Raw genomic sequence first — 26304 nt, forward strand, 5'->3', positions numbered from 1 at the left:
AATTCTAGAATTCTTAGCCAGAGGATGGCTGGTAATTTTGGAGTTACTATCTGAATCTGGATGTGTCCAAGTGGCAAAAATCTGCACTAAATTGGTAAGCCGGTAGTAAACTTGGGTAAAAACCTTGTTAACAAGTTTTATTGGTGTGCTTTCTTTTTCCTGTGCTACATCAACATGAATTACACTTCCCTACTTATCTATTTGTGTTATTAAAATGTTCAGTTTCATGGAGTTCACCTTCTCAAAATACTGAATGGCACAATGTAATATTACAGAAGACTCTATGGGCAAATCAACACATTAATGGAAATGCAATCATCTTTGTACCATTTGAAACAGGATGCAATTTTGTGGTGGGGAGAGATGGGTAAACCTCTTTCACATATGGTCGTTACAATAATAGAGTATTGCATAAATTTGGTACATCTATTCTTTACAAAAAGTACTCTGTCTTTTGTGCTTTCATCACATTAGGTTTTAGGTAGTAACATCTGCTCTCTTCAAAGTGGCACTGTGTGAATTATATGCACACGTAATCTGAGGTTGCCTACATTGTTTGACTTTCAGAATATAGGTGTTGAAATTGCCCACAACGTCTAATACAATTTTCAGTACAGAGCTCTCTGTTGCCAGTTAATAGTTCAGGGAGGCCATCAGCTCAAAGCTTGACCAAAGTTGTAATAGCTCTTTAAGGACTGGGACTTTCCCTGAGCCTAAATGTTCCATATTTTAAAACTGATGCATGTGGGAATATTTATTCCACCTTCAGGGTCTTAATCTTTTAAGTCATGGATTTTCTCTCCACCCATACATGTAGAGAGTGGGGCAAATTTCAAAATGGATTCTTTCTATTGTTTCTCCTCCATTCTCACAAACCAAAAGACCACAATCCCATGTTCTTGAAAAACAAAAACAAAACTCTTGTTAGTTTTCTTTCTTCTGGCCAAGGAACAAAAGTGTGATCCAGCAATAACCTTCAAGGCTATATAAATCTCTAAACAAACCTTCTCCCCTATTGGCCACCCACATACAAAGCCCAGAAGCCCTTGAATCTTTCCTGCATATGCCCCAGAAACACTTGCCAGCAGCCATGTCATAACATCACCTTCTGAAACCAACATGCAGCAGCCAAGTTCAGGGGCTTTGTTGAATTTTTTGGCTTTGTGGAAGGTGTGTTTTTCTTTCCCAGCCCTGTTTCATGATGTCTGACCACTCAGCAGGAGGAGAGGGTGGCAGGTGCTCTGCACCAGAGAAAATAAGAGTGGAATCTTGAGAACCAGAAGACTCTTTGGACTTCAACCTCACTTGGACATTTGAAGGGAAGTCACCACAGGTTTTGTTTTAAAGTACTGCTTAAATCTTATGTCTGCGTACCTACACAGCAATACAAAGATAAACATTTGTTATGTAAAATATTAGGAACATTTTGTACACATTGATTTCGTAGTATGTGGTGCTCTTCAGTGTCTACAAATGGAAAATTATGCCAGAAAAGTTGCAGATGTCTTTTCTATCCAGTGTCTCTCCTTTCACATACATCTACAGCACTTAAACACTGAATTCTTACACTGATACTTATCACACATTTATATGCATTCTTACATTTTTTTATAAACATGCTTATTTTGATAATTCACATATGATGCTCATAATAGGATGATTTTACATGCTGTTATAAAAATATCATCAACAATAATAAGGTATAGCAATGAAAATATTAGGCTAGGGCTTGAAACCAGGGATCAGATTCTGACTTAGATATGGAGTTTTTAGATGACCTTGAACCACCTAAATACCAATGGGACTAAGAAACTTCTTGGATGCAATATGAAATGTCTTCAAGGAAAAACGACTCCAGTTGCCTTTTGAAAAAGCACCTTTGGGACTTGACCCATCTAGTTACTCTCAGCCAAAAGTATAAAATCATAGGAACAATTAAAAATAGAGTAAGGCAGGTTATATGCAAACCACTCCTTTCCTGTTGCTAATGCATCTGATTTAACCTAATCTGGAATTCTGGTCAAAATTATTCTAAATCCATGTCTCATTTAATTTCCCTTCTTGATTCTCAAATCTATCATAAAATCTACGTGTGGTTACCTCTACATTTCTCATTACATGAAGAGTCTCTCTTGCATTAAAGGTTTTCTAGAATAATCACAAATACCCCAATTCCCAGATAACCAAGTGCCTAATAATTCTAGGAAGTATTTTCTAATCATACAGATAATAAAAATCATCAGCTGTGCTGCTCAAATACGAGACTGGAGCAGCATAGCCATTGGTATGCCCTTAAAGTATTAATATGAATTTATCTCAGCTTTTGAGCTTTTCTTTGAAGTGTGGACTTTTCATCAAAAGTGAATGTCTTTGAATGATGTCCCAAATGTGTTTTTCAAAAGACAACTGAAGTCTCTTGTTTTTTTCCTTTAAAATGTTTTTTTCCTTTAAAATGTTTTCAGGGAAAAAAGCAAGACCATCCAGTTGCCTTTTGAAAAGCATATTTGGAACAACCATGGCCTGGATGATTGAGAATCTCCATAGACATTCTTTGCATTTAAGCATTTGACCCCACTTTTGATTTCAGGATAGGTTTAAGTGCATTATCAACTAACTACAGTAATAAGAAAAAAGACAAAGGCCACATCCTAAACTCATTTTTACCTAGGAGTGATTGTGGCTGAGAAAGTACATAAAATACCAATCCCATGCAAGATTATTTGGAAATGATGACAAGTATAGGTGATTGGGAATGTATATGTAAACTTGCAAAAATTGCAGGAAATTTAAAATGAGCAGTTGTTCAATGGGTCACAAGGCAACTGAGGACCATGGGAAAGAAAACAAAGCGGGTTATTCATTTATACATTTGGTTTCATTTTATCTTTCTCTTCATTTCATGTATAGTTAATCAACCATGGTAAGGATTATAATATGAAGCCCATATTTAGGAGCTATGTGGGGCAGAAGGGTGAATGACATCAAGGGAAGAATCAGGAACTTCTATTAAAACTGATTCTTCACTGATATTTTCAACAAGTTATTTGTTAGTTCATTTTTTTTTATAATGCATTGAGACTTTAGGTGTCTTACCGCAATACAGTGTAAGTTTCTCTAGCCCACCTTTGAAAATCAAAAAGTCATTAAGCTTCAAAATATTTCAATAATTGTCTTAAAACTCATGAAAAAAGACAAATTTTTGGATGGCATAGAACTGACAGATGGTATAGAACTGACAGGTCATTAACACTAAATGTGCTTAATTTCTAGAATGACAGCTTATTAAACTCTAACCAAGCTGGAAATCTGGAAGCTCTCACTTCTTTTGCTATAGGTAAACAGGCTATCAAGACTTAAAGTCATTGCAAGGTTTTCACATTACTTTTATGTAAGTAAATCTCACAGAAGTGCTCTTAGGTAAGTCTTATATGACTGCAACCATAACATTTTACGTTGATGATCAGGACTCTCAACCAACATAGCAAACTGATTGTCACTGGTATCTCCACCCACCCCCACCCCCATGCCAGGCAGAAACAAACCACTAGCATCTTCTTTGTGTCCTGTCAGTGCAGATAGAAATGACTCACCTGGCAAAATTAAAGTCTATTGTAGAGAATTGGGCTTGGATCAGGCCCCAGCAAGCCCACAGAAAATGGGAAGCCTGAGAAAAGACAACAAAATATCAGAAAGATGCCTTTCAGATGAAGAGCGATCACCCACAAGCGAACTGGTAGCAACGGGTTTCGAAATCCACTATTGCGCTACATAGTCATTTATTTATTATTTATTTATTTATTGGTTCGATTTATATGCCGCCCTTCTCCGGAGACTCAGGGCGGCTTACAATGCGTTAAGCAATAGCCTTCATACTTTTGTATATACCTGCTTAGTAGGGCTTTTGCCCCCCCCCCCAAGTGGTGTTCTTTTTATACAAAGTCAGCTTATTGCCCCCACAGTCCGGGTCCTCATTTTACCTACCTCGGAAGGATGGAAGGCTGAGTCAACCTTGAGCCTGGTGAGAGATTTGAACTTGCAGTAATTGCAGGTAGCTGGCAGCTAAGTGCTACTTAACAGCACTTTAGTCCGCTGCGCCACCAAGGCTCCCTTATGGTTGCAAACATTCAAATTAGATTGCCCCTAGGACTGCAGGAATAAAAACCATACACAGATCGATGCAAGTAGAAGCTGACTTTTACAGTACTAGTCTCCACTCTTAGGCAAACACATTTGTTGGCTTAGGCTTAGGCTACAGGGTAGAATAAATACCCTCTTCTAACCGAGTGCCTTCCAAATAAATGAATTTCAATTGGCAATAATCATATTGGCTGTGGAATATGACAGCTGTTATCCAAAACATCTAGAAGATACCAGGTTGATCTATAAATACGAATAGCTAATAGATGAAAGGATGAAAAGAGATTAGAAAACAAACAATTAGTATGGTGCTGTGGCCTTCTTTTTAATTAATAAATTACTATAAATATAAAAATGGCCATTGGGTTAATGTGACTTGGACAGCCTCAGTTTTCAGAGCATGCAATAAATAGACTGTCTTGTTTTATCCACCCTTTGATCATTTTGCAAATACTCACCAAAGCAAACTGGTTCACTTGCACATAGAGACTCTCCAGTTCTTCTTCAGACACTGCTCCACTACCTCCTCTGCTTTTGTTTCCTTCTCCCTGGTCCTCTGGGCTTAGTTTCTTGTAAGACTGCAGGTAGTACCTCAGCCACTGCAACTGGACTTCCTTGCATGGATATAAGGTGTAATCGACTTCATTGAGCCCTGGGAGCAGAGAAGGCAAGAGGACTCAGTGCAGTCGATGTCAGACTCGATGGAAAGGGGTTAAACTGAATCCAGTAAATACATGGGCTTAAATTTAGCCAGACCGTTGGGAAGTTTGGATTGATTTTAAGATTTATACACCCCAATGCATTACTGTATTATTGTTGCATATTAATAAGAAATTGCAAACGATAATGTTACAACAGAAGAAGGAAAAACAAGTTTGTAGAAGGAAGTACTACCCTTATGGTTTCTGTCATTATTTGAACAAACTGAAGGAATTTGACTGGGGGAACCAAGGAGAGAGATTTAAGAGCTAGAGGAGAAGAAGCTGAGAATCGAAATAATTAAATGCTGAGAGAAGAAGTCTAATGGATAAGCTGTTGTTTCATATTGTAGTTTGCTACAAAGAATGAATCCAGGTGTTTATTCAAGGAATGAATAAAACACCCAAACTAAGAAAAGCTTTGAATCAATGTAACCATAGCTCAATCCTTTCTTCCCATTGCTTTTCTTCCTTTTGTTGGGCTTCACATCAAGCAGAGGACATCAAAGGTCTAACCAAACAATACTTCTTTATTGGACTATAAAAGTAAATAAGGATGGACCCATCCTAATTGCTCTTGGAATAAAGCTCCAAACATCACAGTGCTGTGGAAAACATCCTGTATACTACATCCGCCAGCCTAGCCTCTCTTTCAGGACTCCTGATGAATGTTATAGATTATAAGCGGCCTCACAAGGGAGGAAGCAGTCTTTGAGATATTCTGGCCCAAGCCATTTATAGATCTAAAAGAGCAACCTTGAACTGAACTTAGTAAGCATTGGGAATAGCTGTTCTAAGCCTGGTAATAAATAGCTTCTAAAATATCTACAACAATCCATCTGTTACACTATTACGCTACCAGAATTTTCCAAACCCTTTTCAAAATCATCTCCACAGGGAACAGGGATTGGCAGCAAAGTGCCAGTACCTCAGTATATGTTGTCAAAAGCAACACTTGAAGGAGATTTGACTGGTTTGAGGCTTCTTTTGGCCCACATCCAATTTCTCGCTGATTTCAGATACAGGTTCAAGACAGTTTCCTTGAAAGGACAATTCTAAATTGTCCAGCCAAGGCTTAATTATAAGATGCAGCTCTGAATTATCTTCTCCACTGGAATTAAGCAGATTTTTCTGGTTTTAAAGGACAAGATAAGGTCCCGAGAGAAGCTGTGAAGCTGAGCAATATCCAACATTGTGTTCTGGAAACATTTAATCAAATACTACTGGAATCAGTGCAAAATAGTATCCCCAAGTTCTACATATCTTAGAAGGTTTGTTAAAAGTCATTCAGCAAAATCAAGGGAGGTAGTTTTCAGAGAGTAGACTATCACACTGAGCAAGCCTGCTTGTCTTCTGCAATCATATCACTTCTGTTCTAGTTCATAGTGTAGCAGAAGCAAATAGTCATGCAACCAACAGCTTGTTCTGAAGAAATGCTGCTACTACATAAATCTTTTCTAATGACTTTTGCATTTTTCTTCTGAAAATCTTCCAGTTTGACCCAGCTTAGATTTCATGATCCTTACAGAATAGATATGGTACATGCTGAGCTGGTAGCAGACCTAATTAGCCATACAGTCATTTCCTGTATTAAAAAAAAACCCCATTCATCAGAGAATTAATACAGTCTGGATAATTACATGCAGTTTCTTGAAAAGAAGTTGGTTTCTAAAATCCATCCTTAAAATCAGAATTGCTGGAGAGGAGGAGGAGGATCAGGGTAGGGAAATCATCTTATAGTGACCTAAAATGGCTGTTTAAGATACTATTATTCATGTATTTAAATGTATTGGCTGCCCAACTCCAATGGAATCTATAAGCCATTTATCACTACAGATATTCTTGTTTCTCAGCAGTTTGTAATTTAAAGCAAACTTTCCAAAAAGTAAGAATTAGCATTATTCAAGCTTTGCCTTCCATTCTTTGAATCTGCTGGCAAGCAACACTGGAACTAGTAGCCCAGAAACAACTGTCACATCTTGGAGCACAATAAGTCAGCAAAGTGAGTGATCTGCAGATACTTGGCAGCAGGTTAAAGGGCAGCACCTTTTGCAAGTAATGAGTTGCTGCTGTTACAATCAGAGAAAAGTGATATATAACATATTTCAATTTTAGATATAACAAGACATTTCCCGCTTCTACAAATGCAGGAAATGCGAAGGGGGGGGGAGGATATCCACTCACCTGCAAATTCATTAAAATGATTCCCAATGTCATATGCTTGATAATTGTAGCCAGTATATTCATAATCTATGAACCGGACATGACCTGAAAACATAAAGCCAGAAATAGTTGCAAGTGAGTTTCTATAGAGAGGCTTCTTCTAAAAGAAAAAAAAATCATGTGCAACTGTCATTTTTATCTTGAATGATGTTCTAAAATTAATCCATGCTTGGTATGCAAGTATTATGCATGTATGAGAACAAGGTAACAAACCTTCGGCTTTGTTGTAGATGATGTTCTTGCTCAAAAGGTCATTGTGGCAGAAGACGATTGGAGACTGAAGCTGGGACAGATGTTCTTTCATCCAATGAATCTCTTCTTCTAACACCTCTAGGCTAGGAATCTGCATTTCCTGAAGGAAGCTTGAGAAGGAAGACAAAATGATGCCATGTCCACTGGTAGACAGTAAACCTTTCTTATTGCTAGAGTCTTTTTAAAAAAATTAGTAAGATTTGTGACATAAGGCTCACTTTTTCTAGCTGCTGGGCCCCATTAGGAAATAGTAATTAATTCTCTATGAAATGTATATGAATTTGCCAAATAAATATTTAAAATAGTAAATTTTCATCAATTAAAATTATTCGTCAGTAGTAATTCTGCTCCTAGTTTCTCTTAAACCACCTCTGATCCTAGTATTCACCCATAGTTAAAAACTATTTATACCAACATGGCAATTGTTTTACAACAAATTTTCATGGATGATTTAGGCCTACTCTCTTTTGAAAGTATTTAGTGAATGGCGAAGTAAACACAATCCTTACTATAGTGTGCTCAGACTTCTTGCCCTTTTGCCCATCAGTGCAAGTGACTAAGTAGAAGTGAAACTGGACAGGAGAACTAGAAGCATGCTCCTAGAAATCAGTATCAGTTATACACAGATGTGAAAATCTTGGGATATTTGAAATAAATGTGCCTGAATACACCTTGCTGTAAAAACTTTGCAAAAAGATGGGTTGTATTGTGGGGTGTCCCCTATAGTAACCTAAAGTATAAATGTGCTTTAAATGCACAGAAGGCAAATAGGTGTTTTTTTCAGAGAGAGAGAAAAATACCGTATTTTCCGGCGTATAAGACGACTGGGCGTATAAGATGACCCCTGACTTTTCCTGTTAAAATATAGGGTTTGGGCTATACTCGCCGTATAAGACTGCCCCTCTTCCAACGCACACCAAATAAAAATTAAAAAACATCAACTGGCTCACCCACAATGTAAAAACAGCTGTGCTAGACCCAAAATGGCCCCTGAAACAAGCAGGAACCTCACACAGCCACAAAAAAGCCCCCCAAAAAACTACTTTCACACTTTACACACACACAACACAACACAACACAACTGGCTCACCCACAATGTAAAAGCAGCTGTGCTAGACCCAAAATGGCCCCTGCAACAAGCAGGAACCTCACACAGCCACAAAAAGCCCAAAAAAACAACTTTCACACTTTACACACACACAACACAACAGGCTCACCCACAATGTAAAAGCAGCTGTGCTAGACTCAAAATGGCCCCTGCAACAAGCAGGAACCTCACACAGCCACAAAAAGCCCAAAAAACCAACTTTCACACTTTACACACACAAAATTCCACATACAGCTTTGTGAGATTTTGTGTGTTTGTGTAGTTAGAGTGAAACACTACAGAAACACACTAAATCTCAGAAAGCTGCACAAATATTACTTTATTTTATTTTATTTTTATTTTTATATGAAAGCTAAATTTAAAACTTCCTAAACTTTAAATGGCTAGGTCTAAAAAAGAAGAACTAAAAAAAACCCAATTGACTATTTTTTTTAAAGCTCCCAAAGGGGAAAAAAACTTACCCAATAGAACAGGGATCTCCAACCTTGGCAACTTTAAGACTTGTAGACTTCAACTCCCAGAATTCCTCAGCCAGCTTTGTTCTGCTGGCTGAGGAATTCTGGGAGTTGAAGTCCACAACTCCTGCCTGCATGATTGCAGGCAGGGAGTGGCTTGCTGATGGAATGGATTCAGGCAAGCGAAGCAAGGCAAGCGTTGCGATTAGCAGCTAAGGTAAGCAAGCTGGAGGGGGAAAACTTTTTCTTTTACAGGGCTCTGGGCTCTGGCGATCCCAGCTGAGTTGCCTGATCGGCAGGCAACTCAGCTGGGATCGTCAGAGCTTGCAGAGCCACGTAAAAAGAAAAAAGTTTTTTCCTTTAACATGGCTCTGGCATCCCAGCTGAGTTGCCTGATTAGCAAGCAAAGCTGGGATCGTCAGAGCTTCGATCGCCAGAGCCATTTAAGGCTCGTCAGAGTCTTTTGGTTACAGGAGCCTGGTTACAGGAGAACGACACCCGACGTATAAGACGACCCCCGACTTTTGAGAAGATTTTCATGTGTTAAAAAGTCATCTTATACGCCGGAAAATACGGTATCTATTTCAGAATGAGCGCTGTTATTTATTGCACAACATAATTCTACATGAATTTTTTACTCTAAAGCATGTAAAATTTGTAGGAGTCAATTTTTCTGCAACATAAAGGACATTGACCTGTAATCTTTGCGGTTTGATTTTTCTACATTATTCAGTATTAAAACCCAGTTGTTCTGTCTCCTGGCTTTCTATATAAGTTAGACTATAACCCATCTGGAGGGCCTCAGGTTATGAAGCATAATCAAATCTGATAAACCAAGTATAGGTATCCTCAGTTTTCAACAACAGGTTATTCATTCAACAAATTCATGTATATCATTTCAATTTTGAACTTTCAAAAAAACTGTCTAGGATCCAGCCATAACTTTTATCATGGGGGGGGGGGTTGTTTTAAATGAGAACAAATTAATTATCTTTCTTTGACTCATTGCTTATCTCAGCATTTTGCACTATATGCTTAAAATAATTACAATGTCATAACCAAAACTGTTGTATTTAGCAAATATTCATGTTTTTTTAATTTTTATTTTACCTGGCATTTGATGCCTTTTTGTCAAACTCAGTTTTCACAATATTAAGGTACTTGTACAATCTGTGCCAAAGACAAGGCTTGGGGAGACTCCCGTTGGTGTGAATCCTGTGCATTTTGGCCATCTCCTGGGCTACTAGCCTAAAATAAATCACAAAGAATGAACAAATCAAGAGCAATACACTACTTTTAATGTAGCAAAAGTGGGAGCTAGTTTCATGTAGTAGCTGGACAAGACATGGGAGATTGGGAGCTTTAGTTGTCCCTTATCCCTGGAAGCTGGCTGGCTGACTTTAGGCCAGTTCCTCTTAGTCCAAGACAATGGGCTATTGTGGAGAAAACAGGAGGAAGTAATATCCTGTATGTTACTTTGAGTTCTACAAATTAAAACCACAACAGATGAATTAGAACTGCATACAAAAGATAATTTGGTGATTCTGAGCTTCGTTGTTTTCTTGCAAATGTTTCATTACCAAACAAGGTAACATCCTCAGTACTAATTTGGAAAACCAAGCCAGATCTAAATTAATTTATTTTTGTTTATTTAAGCAGTTTGTCTTCAAAATGTCCCTTAATTTTGCATATATAAAAAAAGAAACACTAATATATCTCCAGTTCATTTTCTGACACCTGAAATGGGCCCACAAAAATCAGCAACTATTGTATTCTACTTTCTGTATCCCAGTTCCAATAAAACTAGCATGACAACATATCTTATTTAATACTCTAGATAGATGGATGCTCTACATCCATTACCAGAACATTCCCGAAATTTAGCATATGGGATCTCTGATCCAAGAGAACATTATACAAAATATTGTTTTAAATATGCAAATTATTTTCTAATTACATACCAATACAGGAGAATATTGTGGCTCAGGGTTGAAAGGAGAGGTCCTTGGTGCTCTCCGAGCTTATTTGTTTTCTTGCAGACATTTCATTATCCAAACTAGATAAACATAATCAGTGCTAGTGATTGTGCTAACTACAGTACCATGGTAATTGATCAAAATTATGTGGTATTGGAATTCTCACAGTATTATTTTGGGAAAGTAGTTTTCTGATTTACTTACTTTTAAAACAGCTTTCCTTAATCTAGTACCTCCAGAAAGATGTGATAATGACATCCATAATCTCCAGCCTGTATTAGTCTCCCTTGGGATAATGGGAATCATAGTTCAACCTATCTAAGGAAAAATCACTTTAGGAAAAAAATCTGTAAAAGAAACCCTCCTTGTGGTCTCCTGTGCAACTGATTTGAAGATCAATAAATGATCTAAATAATTTCCCAATTGTGTTTCCCATTAAATGAAAATGAAGTTTAAGCATCTTCACTGAATTTCAAAACATGCAACAGCTGTAACCCTTTTTATTCATTCAATTTTTTTACAGAAAACCTCTGGGGAAAAAGGGGGTCTTTGGTGGGCTTGTATTCTGCCACGGAGGCAAAAAAGATGGACACTGAAACACTGTTACACAAAAGCTATGAGACAGTCCTGAGCATCTCTTATTTTCTGTATTATCTCTAAGACTTTTTTAGTTGGGAATTGAGTAATACTTTAGATATAACACCACAATAGCACTATGGGGCCAAACTAAAAGCAGGGAGCAATTAATAATAACCATCAGCTTTATTTATAGATTTGAGCAAGGAAGTACACATACCTGAACATACTTGGCTCACGGATATGTTCTGGTCCCAGAGCTTTCCCTGACATGAATTCATAGCAATATCCATTCTCAAAAGTGCAGAAGAGGTTGGGGGCACAGCCGTTGTCCTGAAGGACTTGGAAATTTCTCAGCTCATTGGCTCGATCCACAATAAGTTCTGTTTTCCTGCCATAGACCCGCACTAGGACTGCATCTCTCATATTCTCATCTGTGAAACAAGCCATTAGCTTGTTGGTGATGCCTTCAGTGAAGAGCTTAGACAGGGAAAAAGAGAGAGGCAGGCTGAACAATCACAGTTGCTCTTAAAGGACAGTCCAGTATAACATTCAGCCATCTGTGGCTGTGCATAAGATGTGAGAAGCCACAAATTTTGTTTTTGCATTATATGTGAATGGGTCATTATGGGTTATTCAATAAACCATGGATTTAAAAATAAAAACTACCCTTGGTTTTATGTTATATATGAACCAAGCCAAAGAATAAGAAACAGGTGTCCCAGTTTCACTTGTTTTGTGTAAAAGAATACATTTGGGAGAAAGGTTTCACAAAATATATTGTGAGGTGTCAGTTGTAACAACTAAAAAAATTGTTATTGCTATCATGTCTTGGACCTTCCACCCTTGAAAATAGATGTTGAAGACTCTCTCTGTTCCTCCTTCCCCGCTTGATGGTTGCCAACCTTCCTGGCAGCTAGGTTGCCACTTTGTTAGTTTCATTCTTTCTAGCTATAGACCAGGAGTCCCCAAATTTGGCAGCTTTAAGACTTGTGGACTTCAACTCCCAGAATTCTCCAGCCAGCTATGCCAAGTTTGAAGACTTCTGCTGTAGACAATGCTCTTGCACAGTCCAAGCCCCTTCAATTGCTAAGCTAGTGTATGTTAACAAGAGTTGAGAACAATAACTGAAGAACATTTACTGCATATGTCTGGCCTAGCTTCTACAACCTCCAAATGTATTGGATGCCCATTCCTTATGTTAAGGATAGGAACAGTCTCAGGAAGATGATCAAAGATGGAGATCATGGCAATGCACACTTTGGGACCATATAGTGAGGGTGTTCGTCTGTTTATCTTTTGAGGTTATACAATGAGAAGGCAGCTTAATATAATAAGATAGGGAGACTGTAGTACACTGGGCTAGGTTGGGCTACTAAGCAGCTGTAGTTCAATAGCACTTGAAGAACTACAGATTTCCCATTCCTGGTTTAAAATACTTAAAGCAAAGTTATAATGATTATTCCTAATCAATTATAGACAATTCACTGGGCATCCTTGAGCCAGCTGTCAGTTGCTGCCTTAGCTTAATGAACTTCACAAGATTGTTTCAAGGGTAAATGAAAGGAGGGAGGAGAATACGAATGCAACCTATAGTTCATTGGAAAAAATCTGAGTTACATATGCAATAAATTCATTGGACTTGGGAATTTAACCTGGGACTTAGCTCTTGTAAGATGAAACTTGGATAAAAAAGAGATGTGCAGCATATTCTATTGAAAATAAGCATCTATATTTTATAGTTGCATGAAAATCAGTAAAGCAGCAAATAAGGGGAGGAGAAAGGAAAATATGGTATACCGAAAACAGCTAGTTTAACAGTGCTATAGTACAAGCTGAATGAAAAGATGGATTAATATTACTGTCACTAATTCTTGTCCTTTGATAATGTCACAGATGATGCAAGTCTAATTATAATATACAAACTGCATGGTACTCTAAAAAAAAAAAAAAAAAAAAACCCAAGCTCAGAATGATGTGTCATGCAGCATGCTTTAGAATTTACAAAGGCTGCATGCATTTTAATAGAGTTAACTTCATAGGTTGGAAAGGGAAATGTGGATTTCCGAAACAGCCATGAAACAAGTCATTATTTTCCCTGCTCACTTGCACTACGGTGCAGAATGGACTATCCCAGCAGCTCTCCTTGCGCAAAACTTGGTGGTACAGGGGTTTAAAGCACCCTGTTATTAAGCTTATTAAGACCAGCTGCCTGCAATTACTGCAGGGTTCGAATCTCCCCAGGCTCAAGGTTGACTCAGCCTTCCATCCTTTCTAAGGTAGGTGAAATGAGGACCCAGTTGTGGGGGCAATAAGCTGACTTTGTATAAATATACAAAAGGATGAAGGCTATTGCTGAGCACATTGTAAGCCGCCCTGAGTCTTCGGAGAAGGGCGGCATATAAATCAAATTAAATAAATAAAAAAAAAATAAAAAAAAAACTTGAATTTTATTCAAACTGCATTATTATTGTGAAAAGCATTACTTCTACACGTGAAGAATTCTTTTCAGCACACTTTTGAATATTTGCATCATGAAATTGGGGCAGAAAACAGAACATTTGGAATTGCAACATGCATATTTTTATTTTATTAATTTGCACAAGAACCTACCATTACATGTTAGAATTAAAAATTTGCAGAATATACAACAGCAAAACTGAAAGGAGTATAAGCAGTCACTGCACTTGCTTTATTTTTAATATAAAGCATCTTGGCAATCACTCTGCACTGAGAAACACGATTAAAAAACACCCAATTCAAACCTGTAGTCACTCTTAATGGGAATTTATGTGCTTCCTCTAACTTACAAACGCACCTCTGAATTAGGATAAGGAGAATTCTTTTGTATTGTACAGCAATATGAAAATGAAGATTCAATGCATTTTATGTTCAAAGCAAGCCGAGTGGCCCTGGGTCCCAGATCAATGGAGATGTCTCCATTGAGGATGCTTGCTGTGCTGCTTGGACTGCTTCTCACAAGCAAACAGAGGGCTTAAAAAAAAAACAACTGTCCCTAATTTGGCTGGTTGCCTGAACAGATGGATTTCTCCTTTTTCTATTGTTTATAAAACAAGCCGCTAGACTTCCATGTGTTTCTGAGTCCACAGGATTGGCCCAGACCAGTGTTTCTGTTTCTCAAGCTTGGCAACTTTAAGATATGCAGGCTGAGGAATTCTGGGAATTGAAACCATACACTGTATCTTAAAGTAGTCAAGGTTGAGAAACAATGGGCCCAGAGAATAAGGATAAATGGAGAGTTCTCAGATTGAAGGAATGATCAAACTAGGCTGGGTCCAGTAAAGGAAGTTAGTGCTAGAGATAGTCATTGGGCCCAGTTTAATCTTGATACAAAACTGCTCACAAAAAGAAATTGGGAAGATATCCAAAAGGATCTGTCTAATGGTGAATGGGAACCACAATGACAAATGTAACTGCTGTAGTTTTTCACCTGTGGGCCTCCTTATGGCCCCTAGCTGAGAACTGCTGGGCTACAGTCCCAGAGACAATAACTGCATTTGGGGCTTTTAAATAGGGATGAAAGCAGATAAAGAGATTGATTGGTTGATTGATTGATTGATAAGACTTATATGACTGTCTATATTTAGATACACAACTCTGGATGTACAACAAAAGCCAAAAATAAACTCTAAACCTGGCACCTGATGCATCCGACAATATCAGACTGACTCGAACCTCACTTTACCCAATACTTGGGAGAAGAGTTGGCACTTTACATATTTCCAGATGGCTAAGAGGTGGGGCCTGCTTGTTCTCAAGGGGAAGGGGCATTCCACAGGGGAGGGGCTGCTATGGAAAAAGGAACACTTCCTAGGTCCCAATAGATGGCAACATTTAAGAGAAGGGGCCTGCCCACCCTATCCAACCTGATGGAAGTGTAAACACTTTTGCCCAATATAAAAAATGTGAATACATTTGTACAAGCTTTTACAAGCTATTCTTTCTTTCAGAAATGGTAATTAAGCTAAATTTGAGGAGATTCAGGGCCAATTAAAAAGAAATACTTTTCTACATACAACTGAAATTTGCTGCCATGTAAATTTAGTTCACTCTGACCGACACCCCTTGAGATTTTTAAAGGGGGAATTATACAAATTTGTGGAGGACTGAACAATCTACAGCTAGTAATCTTGATGGTTGTTTTTCACCTCCTGTTCACCAACAGCACATCTTAAAAACAGCTGCTAGAAAACAACAAGAGAAGGAGGTTATAACTTTGTCATTGTATGTGTATACACAGTATACCCATACAACGAAATTCACTTAACACCCAAAGACCAGGTCCAACACACATAACAATCCCCAAACCATGGCAGTGTTACAGTCTCAGATATTTCTCTTATGTTACAGATAAGTAGGATGTATAACCCAGATGGCTTTTTAGTAGAATCTCAACATCCAGCCCAAGGAGCTTCACATCAAACAGTAGTTCAGGTGCATAACCATGAGACAAGGATAAAGCAGGAAATAAATCCATACCACAAGTCATTTCACACAGCCCTCCCACAAAACCCATGATATCGTCTAGAAAACCTACACACACACACTTCATAATGAGTAAGAAATTAACAGGATCTGAGAGAGGAGAAGGGTCTGGTAAAGTCAGGAAGAATCAATTTTGCTGAACTTCAAGAAACAGAGCATCAAATCATTTCTCCTTCTCATATCTCATATCTTATCATAAACAAAATCTAAAAATCTCATTGTTCAGACTTGATCAGCAAAAGTCCATTAAGGTTTATCAGAGATAACATATCTCTTTTAACCTTGACCAAATAAACCAACTTTATATCCTTCCTTTTACTTTTAACAATCTTAATCTTTAGTCCTTTCAAAGAACATTTCAGAACTTGATTTCTTTTTATTTATTTTTTGTTGTCCCTTCTCACAAAGTTCTTTAACAAGTCTCTTTTGTAAATTCAGTATAGGAAAGCTATTCAGATTATTCTTTTGGTTTGTTATTTGTATACCACTTTTAATTATTAAGACATGAGCCAGATTCATTTGTATATCCAATGTAGCATGTTTTTCTATATCATTCTTTAACTTGTAATTTTAAAATCCACTTTCAGGTACTTTCAATCTTGTCTAGTAAAACTTGTTTTTTGACATAACACCTTTTAAACCCAGTCTATCTATAATGGCAGATAATATTTATATTAATTTCTGGGTCCATTGTTCACATATAAAATCCAATGTTAAAGTATTTTGTTCCATTCTATATTAGTAAGCCTAATTTAAATGTTCTTTTCCTTTAATTGTAATATTTAGTTCCTTCTAGTTCCTTCTAGTGGCCAACCTTTGAAGTTTCATCCTATTTTTTTTTATGAATTCAAAACAACATTTTCCCAAGGGAAGGATTCTCATAATTAATTTCAAAATCTTAATTTAAATCCATCTGGACCCTAGTCTGCTTATAACTTTTCAAACTCATTCTAATCAATCTTTTGCTGTTTACCCATTCCCCAGAATTTTAAAAAATTCTTAATTATATTTAAAACTTTTCTTGCTGAAGGAAACTCATTCACTGTATCAAACTTGCCATTCTGAAGGTTCGTAATAGTTGAAAAAACAGTTAATTTCCAAAAGTGATTAGAAAAGCATGTGAACCTAGTACCCTTTAGAAAGAGGCTGAACTGTGGTTAGGACTACAATGATATTCCCTTGTCTCCCAGAGGTCTGAATCTGCAGATTCTGTTGGAATAGATGCTGTTTGGCAGTCTTCTTGTGAGGAGCAACTGACTCTAGCACTTGTTAATGATGCCATTCCTATCCTTGTCTGGAGAGGAATTCACAAAGAGCTGGTCCATTCACTGCTCTTTATTCCACCATGGTCATTGACTCTGCTCTCAAAAGAGCCAACTTTGGTTCACTATTTCTTCCTTGAAAGTCACTCAGTTTCTCATTTAATATTGGTGAGTTACTTCCTTATATATTTTATTTGCTGCTAAATACCCTGCACCTTATAAAATAATAATTTCAAGCCAACAGACAAGCACCTACCAGTAACATTCAAGCAGACAAGCACCTGTCTTGCTTCAAGCAGATTTAACAACTGTCAATAACAAACACAAAAAGTCTGAGTAGTGGATGTGATAGAACTTGGAGACACAGCAGAAGAGAAAGAACTGGAGAAAGTCATAAAATATAAAGACCTACAAACAGAATAATTATGGCAAAAGAAAGCAAAGGTAGTACTAATAGTAATAAGTGCCCTGGATGGAATTTTGAGCAAAGACTTAATAGGTGGTTAAAATTCAAATCCAGTCTAAACATCTGACTTTTTTTTTTTAAAAAAAATGCCAAATAACAGTGTATTTTATGTACACCAATGTAAAAACTCTTGTTTCTCTCTTAGTATGATAGTTCTGTATACTCCTTTTGCTCACTTAACATTGCTTCCCATGTCCTATTATAACTTGGTCTGTAATTATACATAAACACATGCAATTAAAGCAAGCTGCACTAATCTTATTTATTTCTGCCTCTGTCTCCCTCGTGTTCCTGTTTCTTCTCCCATGTTTTTCTATTGTAAGTTCTTTTGGGAAAGGACTTATCCCTTAATACTGTTTAAAGCATCACGAACAAAGACAATGTTTCATAAAGAATGGTAACATCTCTTTGCCCTGAATCAAGCTTCAAAATCCCACCTGCTAAAACATGATGAGGAGTCAGTAGTTTTTCATATGTTGAATAACTTTTTAACAGCAGTCTCAGCTAGGATCAACAATGGTGAGGGATGATGGGATGTAGTAGAGCAACTTCTAGAAAGGAGAAATTCCTTATTCCTCTGCTAAGAGACTTCATACAAGCCTAAGTAAGCATACCCTACTGAGTTCAGCAGGGCATCCTATTAAGTGTATTCATCAATGATGGGAAAACTTTAAGTAGATGAGGGCCAATGATGCAAAATGATAGAATTGGTGTCATGTGTAATAGACATTTCTATGTTTGCTTCCTCTTGACAATATTCTCTGGTATTTTTCCAGGTCTTGTTATTATCTGTTTTGCTTGCTAGTTTTTTTTTTTTTTAATGTACTGCTCAGGTAATACTTTTTTTTACCATGTCTCTTTTCTACTCTTCAGTTGGTGTTGGTCTCTCCAGTATTCAGTAAGCTTTCATAGCGTACTAGCTTCAGTGCTTCTTCTTCACCATACTTTATATATTCTTTCAATGTGTTTTTTTCTTATTCATCTCTCTGGTCTACAGATAACATTCCACACCAACCTATGCTCCTTGTTGTTTAACGGCATTAAAGGTACCATCACAAAATGTAATGCTGCATTTTGCAATTGATGGTGATTTTATCAATGCCAAAAGTGTTCAAGTGGTGCTTCAGATGTTTAGGATTGCACCCAAGGCACCTGTTATTGATACCATTTTTGCTTTCTTTTGAAAGAAACTTTGAAGTTGTTCTACTTCTACTTGCAGGTCTGTATATATTGTGATTTTTTCCAGTTCCTTTTCTTCTATTCTGTAGAACAGACCTGCCACATACACTACCCAGTCTATTTTGTCTATTATATTTCTAGTTTATTGACCTTATATACCATTAAAATGGCAGAACCAAAATAAAATATAATACAATTAATAAATACTGGGATCATCAACTAGAGGTGCTAATCCTAATGGGCTTTTTGCTTAGATGAGCATGAAGTAAGAGTCCTGAATGCTGCAAGAGAGAAGTTTCTGAAATCTGAATGCTCAGGAACTTCATTTTGTCTGCACACTAGAGAGAAATGCTTCCAGTTTTCTCAGCTGTAAACTGGGGAAGATGAGCTGCTAAGAGACCAAAGGCTATTTTACAGTCTTCAATTTATGTAAGCTTTCAATATCTTGACTAAATTACTCTGCCCAATGCCAGCAGTTTGTGAATGCGGTCAGTGATTGCAGTAACCATACACATAGCAAATCATAGCATGTCACAGAGACAGAAAGAAGGGTTTATGATGGGTGGGCTTTTTCCTACCTCCAAATTTTTCTCATCTCCTTTGTTTTAAGGCATCTCATTTCATGCTGCCCAAACTAAATTCTTTATTCTAATTCTGCAAAAATAGGGCAAATCAAGGGTGGAAGGACAAATCTCAGGTATAAGATTTGACCTACAGACAAAAACATTGGAGGTGGGTTTAATAGGAGCAACAGCTCTTGACTTCCTAGATGTAGAGTTATATCTTCAGGGACTTGCAAAAGGCCAACATGATCAGGACCAATCTGATTTCTGGAGGAATGATGTTCCCTGGGTGCCATGACAGAAAAGGGTCTCTTCCTGGTCCTGCTAGATCAGGGGTCTCCAACCTTGGCCACTTTAAGACTTGTGGACTTCAACTCCCAGCAAAGCTGGCTGAGGAATTCTGGGAGTTGAAGTCCACAAATCTTAAAGTGGCCAAGGTTGCAGACCCCTGTGCTAGATGACTCTTTATGGACAGGGCCTGTAGTACGCTTCTCATGCTGGATCTGATGAGATGGGTGGATATAATTGGGGCAAGGCAATTCTAACAAATAATCCTGCCTAATGCCATAAAGGACTTTATAGGTGATGCACCACCAGCACCTTGAATTGAATCTGTGGAAGCTTGTGTGACCTGTACATTTTAAAAAGTGCCCATAATTGCCCACAGCACGGCATTTTGCACTAGCCTTGGTTTCTGGGTGCTCTTCAAGAACTGCTTCATGTGATAACCAAGGCATGAATGATTACAAGGAGAACCTCTAATCCAGAAAAGATGTAATTGGTGCAGAAGCCAAAGCTGTGCATGCATAGGAACAAACTATCCTAGAGAACTCATAGCCTTAGTATTTTTTTCCCCTGGCTCTTTATAGATGACCTTTCCCATTTATTTTCCCACTGCTTTTTTCCATTTGATTATACCTGACAATTTATAAATTTGTAATGATCCTTCTGCCACAGACTCCCCAGGCTTGCTGAGAACCTGCTTGCTGAGGGCACCCAGCCAAATTGGGTGGACAGTCATAACCAACAAGCCTGCATCTCTTCAGAATCATATCGAACAGGGGGTCGGGATATCATTTCTCCCCAGTCAATAACAGTGATCATAGTTCCCTCCTCCTTTTTAATCTGCAGTAGCTTTTGTGGTGATGAATGCTTTTTCTATTAGCCGTCTAGCAAAATATTCCTTCCAAAAATGTGCTTCATAAATGAATCTGCTGGCAGACTACAGTATCGGGAGGTACAGTGTTAGACAGAACAACAGAAGAAAAGGATTTAGGGGTGCTCATCAGATGACTGCAGAAGGAGTAAACAGTGTAGCCAGGCAACTGTGAAGACAAACAAAATGTTGGGATTATCACTAGAGCAGGGGTCTCCAAACTTGGCAACTTTAAGACTTGTGGACTTCAACTCCCAGAATTCCTCAGCCAGCAAAGCTGGGAGTTGAAGTCCACAAGTCTTAAAGTTGCCAAGTTTGGAGACCCCTGCATTAGAGGGATCACCAGCAGGAAAGAGGAGGTATTCTAATCCTATTATATAGGGCTTTAGTCAGACCCCATTTGGAATACAGTTCTGGAGACCTCACTAAAAAAAAAAATATTGATAAAATTCAGTAAGTCCAAAGACCAGCAACAAAATCGTTGCTCATCTCCAGACTTGTAGGACAGGTCTGTAGGACAAAACATATCAGGAAAGATTGGTGGAACTGAACATGTGCAGCCTGGAGAACAGAAGGGAATGGGAGGACACGATTGAAACCTTTAAATATATTAAGGGTGTGCATAAGTTTCTAGAAGGTAGTAGTTTCAATATTAAGCAACTATCAAGAACACAGGGGCATAACCTCAAACTGACAAGAGGGAGGTTCAAAAGTAATATTAGAAAGTATTACTTCACAGAAAGAGTAGTGGAAGCTGGGAACCAACTTCAAGCAGAGAGGGTGAGTCAAACATCAGTAATTTAGGATAAATACACGTCTATCATCTGGCAAAAATTAATAATAAAATAAAAATAATGAATAAATCAAATTAAAAAAACACACAAACAAACAAAAAACTCAAACGGCAGACTCAATGGACCACTGGGACTTTTTTTGCCCTCAGTTTTCTATGTTTCTATAAATAGGTGAATCTTTTTATCTTAGTATTTACAAGATATTAGGATTGGGGATTACAGCAGGTAATGATGCTGTAGCAATCAATATGATACTTGATGCTGCTATAATCTGGTTTGCAACTTCTCAGAAGTTTTCTTTCCTAGATAAAGGGTTTCTTTTCTACCTTGCTCTTGGGTACTGGAGAAAGTCTTTCAAATTTGTCTTGTGTTTCTAAATTTATTTTAAGTGGACCCTGCCATAGCATGAGAATAATGCTAGGAAGAAGAAGAAGTGTGCAATAGAGCCAAATATCTGTAGCTCGGGTGTAGGATGAGGGTGAAGGTTCATTCTCTGAGCTTGTGGGTTGGTTTCTAAATGTTTCATAACCAAGCTAGGTAACATCTTCAGTGGAGTTTAGGGTATGTCAGTGTCAGCATTCTTCTGTATGTAAGGGATTTGTGTGAACAGTAGGTCTTGGGGTGGAGAGGTCACATCACAAAACCATCACAAAACCCTGACCTGATGAGACCTTCGCCTGATGGGACCTCACCATCAGAAGACTGTCCACACAAAGCCTTTATAAACAGAAGAACACTGACACTGACATCCCTTAAACTCTGCTGAAAATGTTACCTATCCTGGTAATGAAACATTTAGAAACCAACCCACAAGCTCAGAGAATGAACCTTCACCCTCAAGAAGAAGTGTTTCTAAGTTTATTTTATTGTAGTGGTGGAGGATGGTTTATGCTTCACTTCATTCAATCACTCAAAGCATCCCTGGCTGCCACTACACTTCCCAATATGAAAATGGTCTCCATGGGTTGATGATGTGTTCCTTGGGGATCTGCAGCATGGAAAGCCAGAGTGGCTGAAGACCAAAGAGATAAGCAAAAAAATGATAGATTGGACAGTTCACACTGCCCACCTCCTAACTAAACAAATGCAAGAGTAGCATATTTTATTTTATTCATAAGAACATGATTAATGTTATTTCTTGTTCTAAAAGAAATGATGAAAGCAAACATCCCTTCTTCATACTGAATTAGAACCGGTAGAAAAAAAAATAGAACCAGTAGAATTCTCTGCATGACACCAGGAAAGGGTTTATTTTCACTTTATCACAACGAAGTGAGCTTTCCCCAAAGGTCTGAGTCCGCATCTGCCTTCCTCAATGGCATTCTGAATACAGCAACATAGCTGCTCAGACTCCAGGGACTTAGTGAAATGGAAGCTTCCCAGAGACCTTCAGCTACACTTGTTTATTACCAAATGCCAGGAGGAGGAGGAGGAGGAGGAGGAGGAGGAGGAGGAGGAGGAGGAGGAGGAGGAGGAGGAGGAGGAGGAGGAGAAGAAGAAGAAGAAGAAGAGGAGGAGGAGGAGGAGGAGGAGGAGGAGGAGGGGGAAGAAGAAGAAGAAGAAGAAGAAGAAGAAGAAGAAGAAGAAGAAGAAGAAGAAGAAGAAGAAGAAGAAGAAGAAGAAGAAGAAGAAGAAGAAGAAGACATATACCTGAACTTCAGCAGGCCCAAGTATATTGCTCACTGTAGTAGAAGCCCATCATTCTTCAACCCCTAATCAAGGTGTATATTACCCAAGCCAGAAGGTGTTGTTTATAGTATGCATGTCTCTAAAGCATCCCTCATCTTTTTTGGCAGTATAAAACACTGAAATAATAAATCACCCATCATCTGCTGCACATCCATATCTGCTGCCTGACAAGACACCCATGTAAGGCAATGGTTGGTTTGGCCTTTTCAAAAGCTCATGGTGGTAGAGGAGGTATCTGGGGCTCACAGAAGGGGCTGGAGAAGAGCCTTGCTTTGAACTCGGTCACATTCTTGGAAATGGGTGTAGGGAAAAAAATGGGTCTTCAATATGGAGAAAAATATCTCAATTGATTTCCAAACTGACTTTGCCCATAGCTACTTAAAAGTGAGGATAGTTCTAGAATCCAGGTTTAGAAGCAGCTTAGTAGAAAAGATCTTTTCCAAGGCAGTGTTACTCTTTTTGCAAAAGAATACAAACATCTGCTTTTTTTTTTTTTTTTTTGCTGGCCCAGTTTCAAGAAAAGAGGAGCAGAAATTCTTCCTGCTTTGTTAAAGTGGAGGTTCACTTATTAACCAGCATCAAAGTACCTACTTTGGTGATAGATGGATAAGTAACTGTCATTTGGCAAGACAAGGGTAACTACACATTCATGTATATAAAATAGAAATTGTCAGTTCATCCAGAGCAAGATCAGACTACATACTATTTTCACTCTTTAGAAGATGCTTCAAGTAAATCAAATGTGTTTTTCTTAATTATAGATTATTCAGCATAGCTATCTATGTGCCCAACATGTAAAATTACTTAAAACTATGAGTATATGCACAAAGTTGCAATCTTGTGAAACTGTGTCATTATATGCTTTGAGTCAGGGACTCTGTGTATTGTATTTAACATAAGATCTCATTTATTCACAAGAGCACAAGTACTATATAAACAGAGATGATAAAATAAACTTTTGTAGATATGAATTGGCTGTATCATGGAAAAGGCAGCTATAAAGAACCAGCACACGGATCTCTGTGCGATGTTTTCTACAGTTTCTTCCATATAAGTATAAATCTGAATTAAAATGAGATTCTTCCAAGAACTGTGCGATTTATAGATTTTTCCTTTTAAGAGTCTCAAAAGAGATCAGCGGGCATGGCTACAGGGCAATTTCCTGCAATCTTGGCTAAGTGCTTTACCTGCACTGAAGTGCAAAAAGGTGGGAGAAAAAAAATAGGGTGTAGCACAGAAATGCACTCCTTATTCCATGAATTGCTAAAGTCATGAGTGGCTTGTTATTCTGAGTTTGCTGTAAAAACAGTACGGTACTAGTAAACCAACATAGATTGGTTTATTTACGTACATGCTTTATAAGGGATTCAACATCACAGAATGAAAAATTGATGGTGGCCAACATTGGAACAGCTGATGTTCATGCTATTTCTGAGTAAGAGGAATGTTCATTCTATTTCTATTTTATAGATATGACCACGGAGTCACAAAAATATAAATTATAGGAGGCAGTGACTATCAAATCCCTCTCTCCAAACTAAAGACAATATGCCTGCAATCACACCTGATGCTTAAACAAGACTAGACTACAAAGAACTGGGAGGGGAAATCTATCCACTTAAAAATTCCTTCTAACCATCAGGTGGTTTTGTGGGGGAAATAGCATTCAGCTGGTGTTTAACGATCATAAAGAACAAAGTGGATGTCTCATCCACTAAACATTCAGAACAGAGTCCTGATCATAATCTGTGCCTGAAGGACCTCTCTCTGCATGCCAACTATGGTCGAAGATTCAAACCCACATCCATGTACAGAAAGGGTGGAAAAGATCCAATTTTGGATCACCTTTATAAGAAGTGATCAGAGAATGTAATGGGTGACTCAAATCACTGCGTTCCTGTGGAAGATGTGCAGCTAAAGCTTAAAGGAAAGAGCTAAGGTGCTGCCTGGTCCATTTTAATAGGGAAAGGCTCGCACTACCAAACCCAACCTCGACCTGTTGAATGTTCCTTAACAAGAAAAAGAAAAAACCCACCTAAGAGGTGAATTGCACTTCCTGCATACCATTCCCGCCCCCAACGCCCCTCGCTGTTGTTCCCTCCTTTAATGCCATCGGTATCCTTGGCAAGAAGATGCCGAGCAATCTCGCCCCACAGCAGTGCGTTTTTGGCCGCCGGCTGCGAGCGAACTCTCTCTCTCTCTCTCTGCCTTTGTACCTTGGTTTTAACTCGCTCCGTCTCCCATTGTGGTCTGAGCGTTCGGATCAGCTGCAGAGCCCCCGGCAGGACGTTAGTCTCATCCACTGCAATGCTGACGCGCCGGACGGCTGAGAAGACGCGCGCGCTCTCCTCCTCCTCCTCCTCCGCTCCCTCCATGCCCCATCGGCAGCTCAACCACCACGCGGCTGGACTTCAGGTGCAAGGCAGAGTTAGGGAAACGGAAGAGCAGCCTTTCCCACCCAGCAACTCCACCCCCCTCAGCAACGGGAGACTTGCGAGGTAGCCCATGTGGAGGAGATGGGAAGGGGCTGGGAGGGGAGGAGCCAGCCCCGAGACGAATCCATGAGTCACTCCGCCGCCGCCGCCGCCACCACCACCTCCTCCTCCTCCCACCGCACCCCCAGCAAGCATTTCTTATTGGAACATCCAGGCTGCCCAGATTGTGATGTCAGAGGGAGGAATATCGTTCGCCGCCAGACCACAGCAGCCCCCTCCCCTTCCAAGAAGCAGCCCTCCTCTTGGAGGGCAAGTGGCGGAACGCTAGCCAGGCGCGGAGGAAGAGGAGGAGGAGAAGGATGCGGTCGCCGGCTGAGCATCTTCCCGCCAGGAAGCTGCTGTTCCCGGCGCTCTTGTTAGCGGACGCCACGATTGGCGCTTCTAAGCAATAGCGGCGCACACCAAGCTCAGCTCTCTGGAGTTTCTGGATCTAAGACGCCGGGTTGAGGGGAGGGTTGGGAAAAGAGCTGCGAGGATTAATTACTGACGAGAGAACAAGTGTCCACCGGCCGGATCCCGCGCTTTTTGTGCTGCGAGTCTTTTCGGTCTTTGTTTGCTCCGAGGTAAGCGCCGCTGCACACGTTGGCTTGTGTTCGCGGCGGGCTGCTTGCTCTGAGCCACAAACAAGCGCCCAACGCCTCATCGCCTCGCTTGAGACGCGAACCCTGCTTAGGTGTTAGGATTCAGGGAATTAGGCGAATTCAGGGAATTGAGTTCGGTGAATAGTCATCGAGCCATGGATTGGAATATCAGGTGAGGAACTTTTCAA

The 26304-nt window shown here is 39.0% G+C and overlaps 1 protein-coding gene across 2 annotated transcripts; it reads right to left on the reverse strand.

The window, feature by feature from the left end:
* Positions 1 to 1229: 1229 nt before the first annotated feature.
* Positions 1230 to 25415, reverse strand: ETNK2 (ethanolamine kinase 2). 2 transcript variants are annotated; one of them, XM_070939758.1, is made up of 8 exons: positions 25257 to 25415; positions 11646 to 11905; positions 9984 to 10121; positions 7272 to 7420; positions 7020 to 7103; positions 4596 to 4789; positions 3591 to 3664; positions 1230 to 1374 (listed from the first exon to the last, which is right to left on the reverse strand). In XM_070939758.1, exons 1-8 carry the CDS (start codon positions 25413 to 25415, stop codon positions 1302 to 1304), a joined length of 1131 nt encoding a protein of 376 aa, XP_070795859.1. In that variant the 3' UTR covers positions 1230 to 1301. The 2 variants fall into 2 exon arrangements, with proteins under 2 accessions (XP_070795859.1, XP_070795860.1); XM_070939759.1 differs by lacking the exon at positions 25257 to 25415 and having other exon boundaries at positions 4596 to 4651; positions 4700 to 4789; positions 7272 to 7401; positions 9989 to 10121; positions 11646 to 11890.
* Between the last annotated feature and the right edge of the window lie 889 nt (positions 25416 to 26304).

This window comes from Pituophis catenifer, unplaced genomic scaffold (assembly GCF_029215685.1).
Source record: "Pituophis catenifer annectens isolate HBS135680 unplaced genomic scaffold, rPitCat1.0.hap2 SCAF_3, whole genome shotgun sequence".
Lineage (NCBI taxonomy): Eukaryota > Metazoa > Chordata > Lepidosauria > Squamata > Colubridae > Pituophis > Pituophis catenifer.